Genomic DNA, 11,062 nt, shown 5'->3' with positions numbered 1-11,062 from the left:
CAGTTCAAAGAGGCTACCTGGGAGCGAGCAGTTGAGATGAAGGCCTAGTACCCAGAGCTTTGTCAAGAATGAAATTTCGAGGACGAAAGTTCTTTGAGGAGGGAAGAATGTAACACCCCCGGAGGCTTTTTTTTTTTTCAAGAATGAACTTTCAAGGACGAAAGTTCTTTGAGGAGGGAAGAATGTAACACCCCCGGAGGCTTTTTTTTTTTCAAGAATGAACTTTCAAGGACGAAAGTTCTCTGAGGAAGGAAGAACGTAACACCCTACACATTTTTTAGTAATAATGTAATTTCAGTAACTTTATTATTTAGAATTTCAGTAATTATTATTAGTTGGAGGACATTTTTTGGAATTTTTGACTTCAAGTGTAAGTGCGGGAATTTAATTGTTGGCGTGAAATTATTCAAATTGAAAATTAATGGCAAGAATTAATTTGATTTTGAAAACGGAAAGGAATTTAATAGTATAAAATGAAAAGAAATTAAATGTAATTATATTTATTTCCTTTTTTGTTTTTTTTTATAAAATGTCAAACCCCACCCCCCTTTTCTTCCTCATGTTCGTGAGCCTGTCCGATGCCGCTCAAAGCCACCGCGTTAGTTTCATTTTCATGACCTCCGTCCACCACTGCTCAAGCGTATTTCGTCTTTTCCGTCACTGGATCTATCAATTTGGGTACGATTTCTGCCGTTTGGGTTTGTTTTCGATTGATTCTTGAATACTCATTTACTTTCGGCATCAATTGGTTGATACCCATTGTGTTTCAACTTTGGATTCAAGTTTGTGAAGGTATTAAGGTGTTGTTCAGTGAAGTTGGAGTTTGTTTTAGCAGTTTTGTTAAGTTTGATGTTTTGATTACCCTCTTGTGGATTAATTTTGGTTATTGAAAAATTTTGGTAAAGTCATTTGGAAGTGATTTTTCTGACGATGAGATATGGTTTAGGATTATATGGTAGAAATCATGCATTGGTGATATTTTGTGAGAAGGGGGTTGAGAACCTTGTGAACTTGTAAAGAAATGTCTAAATGTTGGAGGTACGTTGTTACTTTATGTGTTTTGGCATAAAATTTTTGTTCTTATGTTTTTGCCTCTCAACTGTTTGTGTAAATGTCTCAATGAAAGTGAGCTATGGTTTCACTCCAATATGTCTCTCTGCTCCTTGATTTTGGCCTTTTCATGTGTCTATGGCCTTTGAAATTTGATTTGATTAGTGGTTTTGTTGTATATGATACATTTGTTGAATTACTTGAAGTTCTAGTGCATAATTACTTGTTACATTTTGTGATAACATCCTTAAGAAAGGTAGGAGTGAGAAACTGAATGATGAAGCAATTAAGGAGACACTTGAGAAGGTAATTTTTACTTTGATTTGGTATATCTCATTTGGATGTGTTTTTACTGTGTACTGGAAGTTTGCTGCTGTAGTTAGGAGAAATCTAGCAATTTGGATGTGGGTAGTTATTAGCCTAAGCATACTGGAAAATAATAAGTGTTATCTCCTAGACTGTGGTATTTGTTTGGGTTGAAGAGTGATGCAAGTAGAGGAGCGAAAAGCAACAATCCAAGTAGCTGAGGTAACCTTCTGTGCCAAAATTTTAAGTAATTAAAGTTATGGATAGGATTCATCAAACAATACTTTATACTGCACTGCAAAAGATGGTGGCTTTGACCACTGGAGCCACAGGAGGAAAGTCACCCTCTTTAAAATTGGACATTCCTATACCTTCAAGAATGCTAGCTTTAGAACTTCAATCAAACTAAGTATTTTGATGATAACAAACTCATATTTTTTGTACTAACATTTTCAGTGTTTCAGAGTCGCTATCTTGTAGAGCTCGGAAAGACGATTCCAACGCAATTTGAATCGTTCAAATCGGAGTTCAAACGAGAAAGTTATAAGCAAAAGAAGATTGGAGAGAAAATCCAATGTGGCAGTACCACGTGACACCTTGCTGACGTGGCATCCGACGTGGCGGCTGACGTGGCATACAAATGATCAATATGGATGACGTGGTAGCTGATGTGGTGGATGACATGGCGCTCACTCCAGTCACTTTCTGCTGACGTGGCGATTGTGGACGAATGAGATAATGACAAGTGGCGGTCACCCTAACTTCACCCGCGGACGCACGCGTGTGCTACACGTGCCTGCGATTTCTTCACACAATGTGGTGCATGATGCTCAATCTCCTCCCCTGTGCCCGTGGTGCTCATATCATCCGGCTATTTTTTATTTTCATTTTTATTTTCTTATTTTCCTTTAATTTCCTGATCCAATTTTCTCCAAATTCGCACCAAATTTCAGCCTTTTCAAATTTGATTTCCTTCCTAAATTTTCATCCTTCAAATTCTTTTTATTCTCCAAATCTCAATATTTCCAATTTTTCAAAATTTCTTTTCAAATCCTTTCCTTTTCTATTTTTATTCAATCTTCACCCTTCATTTGCAATCATATCCAATGGCCAAAATTTATCCCTCTCGCCTATAAATTCGACTTGATTTTACTCTTCATTGACATACTAAAAGCTATCAAGTCTCAAGCTCTCAATTCTCTCTCCTCTCAAATTCTTGTCCTCCTTGCTCCTAAATTGGCCTAGAGTTATTTTTGCGAGTTTTTTTAGTGCTCAACTTGTGTATTTAGCCTTCAAGAGGTAATATTGTGAGGTTTTTCTTTTTTTTTTTTTTTTTTTTGGGAATTGTATTAAGGTCTGGGTACACCTTGGGTTGTGAGAAAAAGGAATTGGTTTGATCCTGAACCAGTAAAAAGGATCTTGGGTTTCTCTTTAGCCTAGGAAAAATAGGGTTGTGTGTCAGTTTGGTCCTCACCTGCAAGAGGATCACTTAGTGAAATACCTAAGAAGGAGTCTTGGAGAGTGGAGTAGGCAATTTGTCGAACCACTATAATTCTCGGTGTTTTCTTTTCCTCTCTCTCTTTTATTTCTTGTGTTCAAATTTTTTACTTCTTGTCTTAGTTATTTTTTTTTAATCTTTCCCAATTGCATGATTTAATTTTTAGTGTGTTATTTAAATTTATTCTTGATTAAATTGTCTTTAAATTTGAAGTTATCATAGCTTGCATGATTTAAGTTTTTTCTTGCATAAATTTTCTTTAATCAAATTAGTGAGTTAACTCTATTGAGCATTGTTTGAAGATAAAATTATTTGAAAAAAAAAATTTAGTAGTCAACCCTATTCACCCCCCTCTAGTGTTGCCATTAGATCCTACAGTAACAATTTTACTTTTGAGGAAAATGGACCTTCTACTGATGAGTTATTCTATAAGAAATTGGTCCCCTACAGTGGTGAGGTAGGGAAAAATTTTGTCAACGGTATGAAATGTGGAGAAGTTGAAAGTTATCCATTGACTTTGCCAAACAATCACAAGCAGTTCTGTTATGAAGGTATTGAGATGGTCGTTCAATGATGTGATACAAGCATGTGCACGTAGTAGGAACTGTGGTCTTGCAGAGCAGCTAATGCAATAGGTTTTATTTCATTCCTTTGAGATCGATTTTATTTAATGATATAGCCAATTGGTACCAGAAATCTTGAGTTAAGATAATATTTTTCAAAATGACATCTCTTATTACCAAAAACTTTTATTCTATAAATATTTTTTTTCATTAAATAATGGGTTTCAAATGCTTTAAATAGTTGCCACTTTAAGTTATTCGGATTTTCATGTTCTTGAAATAATGTGTTATGTTATGCATTATACCTCGTTCATATTTTTAACCTTCATTTAGTTTAGTGTTTCATGTGTATTAACGACACTAGGAACCACGTCTTTGAAGATGCATGAACTCGGAGTGCAACCTTCACGCCACACATTCGATGGTTTTGTTAGATCAGTTGTTTCAGAGAGAGGTTTCAGTGATGACATGAAAATAGTAAGTTATTTTGGCTTTGATTAGATCTTGATTATCATTACAAGCTAATCTTTTGCGTTTATTTATTATTTATTTTATTTTTTTTAATGAGTTTTTTATTTTCATTCTAAAGCCAAATATGTATTAATTCCCTAAAAAAAATCCCCTCTTTTCCGGTTGAAAATAATGCAATAGAGGGAATTGAAACCATATGATTCAACAATTGTTGTTGTTTCACTACAAGAATATGTTTGGAAAGAAGTGAGAATCTCAAGTTATTACAAAGTATAAAACTAAGAGAGATGGCTTATATGAAGTTAGAAGAGCTGGAAATATGTAATTGGCTATATTTATTGATATCAACTCTTGAGATCTATTTGTTTTTCTTGGAAGAATATGTTGAAATTGGCTATTTCTGTCAATTATTGGCATTGACTTCGTGAGATTTGAGTAGTTTGTTCAAGGGTTGAATTCCAATGTGTTCGGAGACGTAAAATTTAGATTTATACGAATGACCAGATCCCTGAATCTATTTTTTTAAATCGGCATCACTCTTCTCTTTTTAGATTACGAATATTCACTGTGGAGATTGCCCAAAGGGAGTGATGAGAGGGAAAAAGTTAAGCATGAATTTCACCTTAGATCTGCACGTAGAATTCAAGAATTATGCTTCAAAAATGGAGGAATATATATCAAGCTTGGTCAACATATTGGTCAGTTGGTATGCCTTCTATCCACATCTCTGATCATGTGATGAAAAAAAAGATGGGCCTGCAGTCCTTAATTTGCCTTACCTTGTTTCTCATGCAGGAGTATTTGGTGCCCTAAGAATATGTCCAGATAATGAGAGAATATATGTTGAACAAATATCCAGTATCCCCGTACAACCAAGTGTGTGAAGTGTTCAAGAGAGAGCTTGGCATGACATCGGATAAGGTATATTTACTTGGCTAACCCGTTTCATATAATCAGATTATGCATTCATTCTATTGAATGGAGATTACTTTTGCAATCTGATAGAAGCTGGTTATCTTGATTGTGTTACTGTTGCATATGAGTTGGCACTTCTGTTTTCTATATCCTTTTTCGTATAATCTCATTGTTATTGATTTAATACCATTATTTTATTGTAAAAGAAATTTGTCTCATGAAGCAAGCCTTCTCATGTGCAGATCTTTTCTGAATTTAATCCTGATCCAATAGCCAGCGCTTCCCTTGCACAAGTGCATGTTGCTCATACCCATGATGCGCAAAAAGTTGCTGCAAAGGTCTTATTGTACTCAATAAATTTGAACTTGAATTCACATGTACTTATATTGATTTGACTTTTGAGGGTCAATTTTGTTTACCTATGGTCCCTTTATATTCAGGTGCAGCACACTCATATGTCTGATACTGCAGCTGCAGATCATGCTGGTGTTGCATTAATTGTGATCACCCTATATCGATTTTTTCCTTCTGTTGATTATAGGTAATGTTCTAGAACATCTTATGACCTTGTTAAGGGTTTGTTGATGAATGCATTCTGTCCATATAAAACCCATATAAATCATGCATCTATATACTCTGAATGAAGAAAAGTTCTGCTCTATCTTGAAAAATGTTCTGCAACAATAATATTGTTCCATAGACTTTTGGTGATATATGATCTCTTACGATGAAGAATGTTTTTTTTTTTTTTTGATTTAGGTGGTTGGTTGATGAGGTTAGTGAAAGTTTGCCAAAGGTAGGTTTTCCTCTCTGTCTCCTACACTCCTTTCAGTTTGTATGCCCTTTCTCCTACACTTCTTTTGCTTTGATTATATGTACTCTTTTTATGTCATGAGAAATTCTCTCTCACGATTCTTCCATATTCACATGGATGTCAATGAATTTTCCTCCTTTTTTCCCCAAGTTGTTTAATTGCTGACTTTACAATGGGATTTTCAATGTCCTATTTGCTATGGGATTTTCAACTCCATACTTAAGAAACTACGGGATTTTCAATGTCCTATTTGCTAGCTTCTGGTCATGAATTTAAGCCCCTGAAAATTTGATTGTTCCAGATTGCTCTTACCATTATGCTTTAATGCTAGATTGCATGTTAGTCTTCTCATTCTAAATCAGGTAGATTTCCTTCTGAAGATGTATTCTTGAGAACCCTTGAGATCTTATTCAACGTGTTTTCCCAAGTTCTTTCATAAACTGATCTCTAATAGGCAAATTCGCTGGGCTTAAAATAATATGAAATTATGAGCCTTTTCTATTTTGCACAACATTGAATCTGATTTTCTTCTCCTCAATGCTCATGTTATTAAGGTTTTTTTTAAGGTTAGTAACTTAACTGGATTTCCCCCCCTTTCTATTCCACTTGTAAGCTATCTGTTCATGGTGATCTCTTATTTTATATTAGAATATCAGAGATTCTATGAGAATATTGGAATTGTTTCGAACAAACACAAATTACTTTGGTTAGAAAATGAGGGGTTCTGTCCTAAAATTGGTATTTCAGTCACTGTTTTGGAACTTAAGTACCTCAAAGTTATTGACCATGGAGTTTATGGATGGTGCTCAAATAAATGATGTTAAGGCCATTCAGAAACTTGGGGTTCAACCATCAGAAGTTGCAAAATTAGTAAGACCACACATTTTGTTTGTTCAAGAAAATTAGGTTTATTTATGAGCATTATTTATATTTTGTCTTCGTTCATTGAGTGTTCCTTTCTTTACCCACTTGATAGTCCTATATGCACAAGTGGTTTGTAAACTTTTATTTATTTATTTACAGTTGTATCTGACTAGCCAGAAAAAGTTTTACAAGTTTAGGAATTCAGACAATTCATTGAGATGTTATTTTAAAATATTTTTAAATTGCTTGCTTAACCATATTATGAATCAATGATATGTGTTTTACGTCACTTTCTGATAAAATTACCTCGAACTTATTATACAAGTTAGTCATACATTTACTAAGATGATATATAAGCTTGGATTTGTGCACTGTGACCCTTATGCTGCAAACTTGCTTGTCCATCCCTTACCTTCTAATAGAAGGAGCCTCTTTGGTGAACTCTTACTAAATGATCGATTTATTTGTTAAAAAACCTATAGACAACTTCTTGAGATATCCATCTATCTTCACTTGCTTGTCTGTCCTTTACCGTCTCAATGTATTCTTATTGCTAGCATGTCTCTGTCTTCACTTGCCATTTAATGTTATTTCTCTCCCTTACTGTTAGGCTTTAATATTTTCTAATGTTGATTCAATAAAGGAAAACAGTAAGAAATTGGGTGCTGGGAAAGATCTTTATGCATTGATTGCTGGAATTCTTACTATGAAACCTTGGAATCGAGTCATTGACCCAACAGTTGACCATTTAGTCATTCAAGGAACTGACAATGAACGTTCAGAATTACAGGTAGTTTCTCTTAGATGGTACATACTGCCCCCAACAAATAATAATGATAATAAAGGGAATTCTTTTATGCTTTTACACAGTGTTATAACCCATCTTGAAACACTATTTTACTTATTTGGTGAAAATCATTATTCTTATAAGTTTGGAAAAACTCTCTTAAAATGAAGTAACTTATTCTTATCACAAGCTTTGCTCTCCTCTCCTCGAGAAAGTTCTAATGATTGCAGTCACCTTAGTAGACTTCTCAACTGGCTATCTAACGACGTTCGACCTTTCTTTCTTCTCAGATGTATGCTTCAGAGTATTTCCCCTAAATCTCAGAGCTCCTTACGAAATTACCACGTGTAATTTTATAGTGGAGGCTGCTACATCATTCTTTACACCTACCACTCTGGTGAGATGAAAGAAGATTATTTCTTGTGCTCTTAGTTTGGAAAGGATAGCATCGAGGTTATTTAGCATTTAGGATTTATTTTGAGAAAATCTAACTATTGTAAGTTATATACTTAAACTTGGAATGTGGTGGTACACTTGCCAATTCAGTTGAATAATAGTGCTGATTCTCTAAGAAAGAGAATAATGGAAGATGGTTTCCTTGATCTAATGAAAGTACTCTTGATTCTTGTAAAAGAATAATTGCTTGTAAACAAGTGTAGGGATGTTTCGTCATTCCTTACATTTTCATATCATGACATATTTAAGTGCATTTGTACATAAATGTATTTGTTTATTGCTGTTAAACAATTTTCTATTATTTCAAACCTCAGGAAGATCAAAAGATGGCTACACGGTTGACGAATACAATGTCCAACTCGCTGAAAGGGAGGCCTGTTTAGGTACCATAAACATAAAGTATACGTGATAAATAGTTTCTATCTTTGGGAATTTCCTTATCATATGCTTTTTTTCTTTTGGCAAGGTTGTATATTTCAACGCAAAGAGCCACCCTAATTTATTGCCCTCTTTCAACCTTTTGTGGGGTGCTCAAGGTGGTAGTCTTATAAAACTTCTTTCTTAAACCATCTATTTTGATTAGAATCACGTTGTAGTTTCTTTTACAAGGTTCTGATGTGGAACTGAGAGGGTCCTTGAGAGACACAGATAACCATAATTTTCTTAATGAATTCTGGAGTAGGGTGGCTTGAGCTCTAGTTACAAGAAACTCATAGCAGATAAAGCTTTGGCTAATGAAACTTACACGGAAGATTTTTTTGCCCTTATAAAATCATAATCTTTGTATTATTTGTAATTTGTGTTTTCAAGGCCTAAATTATTTTACGCCTTTTAAATTATAATTCTATAGCAGAATTTACGGATTAAATGTAATAGATTTACAACATTCGATGATGATGTGTCATGTTATACTTTTTTACCGAAAAAAATGGATTTGGCAAAGGAACTTTAAAAAACGGACAATAGTTGATAAAACGGACAAATTCGAGCTTCAATGTCGGTTAATAATAATAAAAAAAAATGCTTTAATGTCGGTTGCAACCGACAGGCTTTAATCAATAAAGACCTTTAATGTCGGTTGCAACCGACATTAATGGTCTTCAATGTCGGTTGCAACTAACATTAAAGGTTGTGTTATTGGTGTTATTGAAGCCTTTTAATGTCGGTTTAAAACCGACATTAAAGATAAAGGGCTTTAATAACACTATCTTTAATGTTGGTTTAAAACCGACATTAAAGCTCGAATTGCTTCCAGTGCAGGCATTAGATGTATGCTAGCATGATAAATGAATGTTATGATAGAATGACAGCACGAAAGACTGATAGTATAATATAACCAAAGTATGTTCTAGCATGAGATCTGAAATATTTATTTGTGCACATAGACACTTGAATGCTAGTATGAGATGGTATGTGATTCCATATGGTTATATTTGATCAGATAATGTTGAGGTATATGTGTAAGTTGTAGAGCCATGATGTTGAGGTATATATGTATGTCATAGATTCATATCGTGATAATTATGATGTTGAGACTATGCAAATGTCCTTACTGATTAGTTAGATGCCCATTAGATTTTGTGCTTCATTCGGGATTCACCAGTTTGTGTTTCCTTCAGGATTCACCAGTTTTTGTCTCCTTCGGGATTCACCAGTTTGTGTCTCCTTCGGGATTCACCAGTTTGTATCTCCTTCAGGATTCACCAGTTTATGTCTCCTTCGGGATTCACCAGAGGTAGTGAGCATACTTAACTATAGTAGGATAGGACTCAGTCTTCTTCTTGTTTCAGATGCATATGTGTCTCATGACGACTAGAGTAGTTTATATGTTTTACTAGTGGTGGGTATTTAGAGGACATAGATGCCCAGCCTGACCCCAGTAATGGGGTTACTTACTGAGTATTTTATACTCATTCTTTCTCATATTGTTGTTTTAGATAATGGTAAAGATGCACTGGCGATGAACAAGCGAAATTCGTGATCGAGCCACTGGGACTAGTTTTTACGCTTCTGCATCATGAAATTTAGAGTTATTTTCTTGCTTCTCTTAACTTTTAGTTTTGATGTTTAAAACTTACTTTAAGAATCGTTTTTCAGACTCATTTACTATCCTTTATGATTATAGGTACCCTACTATTGTTTTAGTATTTGAATTTAATGAAAGTCTTTTGAACTTACCTTATTTAATTAGCATTTATTTTGCCATAACTGAGTGTCATTTTGAGTTCCATGCCTGTATCTATTTAGTAACGGCCTAACTTAAGTCCTAGGGGGTCGAGTCGTTACAAAGCATGAGTTTATGGTTTCAGCCCGTGAGATCATGGAGTCTCTCTAGGGGATGTTTGGACAACCATCTCAACAGCTTATGCATGAGGCTCTTAAATACATATTCAACTCCAAAATGCAAGAAGGCACCTCTGTTCGTTAACATGTGCTAAACATAATGGTCCACTTCAATGTGGCGGAGTTGAATGGGTCTACCATCGATAAGGGTAGCCAGGTTAGCATAATCCTGCATTTTTTACCAGAGAGCTTCCGACACTTTGTTAGCAATGTGATTCTTAACAAAGTGAAATATAACCTTACAACTCTCCTCAACGAGTTACAAACATACCAATCTTTACTGAAAAGTAAGGAGAGGCAGAAAGGTGAGGCCAATATTGCTTCATCCTCAAGGATGTTCCATAAAAGTTCGACTTCAGGAACGAAGTCTGCACCTTCTACTTCTAACTCTGCAAAGGGGAAGAAGAAAAATGGTGGTAAAGGAAAAGGGAAGGCACCTGCTAACCCATTGCTTGTCGCCCCGAGGAGGCAAAGGGAAGGTACCTGCTAACCCTAAGGGAAAATGTTTCCATTGAAACCAAGATGGATATTGGAAGAGGAACTGTCCTCGGTATCTGAAGGAGAAAAAAGCAGCCAAGGCTAAGGCTAAGGCAGATAAAGGTAAATGTGATTTACTTGTGCTCGAAACTTATTTAGTGGAGAATGATGATTATGCCTGGATAATTGATTCAGGCGCCACTAACCATGTTTGTTCTGATAGTTGAAGCCTGGTGAAATGACGATGCGAGTAGGCACCGAGTACGTCGTCTCAGCTGTGGCAGTGGGAGGACTCCAGTTAGCTTTATAGAATAGGTTTCTAATTTTAAATGATATATATATTATTCCTGAACTAAAAAGGAACCTTATTTCTGTAAAGTGTTTATTGCAATGTAAATACACCTTTCTTTCAATTTGAATAAAGCGCTTATTCATAAAGATGGTGTCTTTATTTGCACAACAAATCTGGAATTGAATTTATATGTGCTAAAGCCGTTAGCCATTAATTCCCTCAATAA

General features: G+C 35.0%; 1 protein-coding gene across 2 annotated transcripts; it reads left to right on the top strand.

The window, feature by feature from the left end:
- Positions 1-3,170: 3,170 nt before the first annotated feature.
- Positions 3,171-8,468, top strand: LOC120068261 (putative ABC1 protein At2g40090). 2 transcript variants are annotated; one of them, XR_005479136.1, is made up of 10 exons: positions 3,176-3,894; positions 4,440-4,594; positions 4,684-4,809; positions 5,046-5,141; positions 5,244-5,344; positions 5,563-5,599; positions 7,125-7,271; positions 7,559-7,665; positions 8,039-8,107; positions 8,191-8,468. XR_005479136.1 is itself a non-coding variant. In XM_039019973.1 (9 exons), exons 3-9 carry the CDS (start codon positions 4,717-4,719, stop codon positions 7,583-7,585), a joined length of 624 nt encoding a protein of 207 aa, XP_038875901.1. In that variant the 5' UTR covers positions 3,171-3,894; positions 4,440-4,594; positions 4,684-4,716; the 3' UTR covers positions 7,586-7,716. The 2 variants fall into 2 exon arrangements, 1 of the variants encoding a protein (XP_038875901.1); XM_039019973.1 differs by lacking the exons at positions 8,039-8,107; positions 8,191-8,468 and adding an exon at positions 6,365-6,487 and having other exon boundaries at positions 3,171-3,894; positions 7,559-7,716.
- The last annotated feature ends 2,594 nt before the right edge of the window (positions 8,469-11,062 follow it).

Source organism: Benincasa hispida, chromosome 12, assembly GCF_009727055.1.
Source record: "Benincasa hispida cultivar B227 chromosome 12, ASM972705v1, whole genome shotgun sequence".
NCBI classification, from domain to species: Eukaryota; Viridiplantae; Streptophyta; class Magnoliopsida; order Cucurbitales; family Cucurbitaceae; genus Benincasa; species Benincasa hispida.
Note: the sequence above shows the minus strand (reverse complement) of the source record. Positions and strands in the feature narration are given on the sequence as shown.

Bases quoted from the DNA above. Each gene is read 5' to 3' on its own strand.
- LOC120068261 (XM_039019973.1), top strand. From the start codon at position 4,717: ATGAGAGAATATATGTTGAACAAATATCCAGTATCCCCGTACAACCAA. The intron at 5,142-5,243 runs GTCTTATTGTAC...CTTTATATTCAG, and splicing joins CGCAAAAAGTTGCTGCAAAG to GTGCAGCACACTCATATGTC. The intron at 5,345-5,562 runs GTAATGTTCTAG...TTTTTGATTTAG, and splicing joins TTTCCTTCTGTTGATTATAG to GTGGTTGGTTGATGAGGTTA.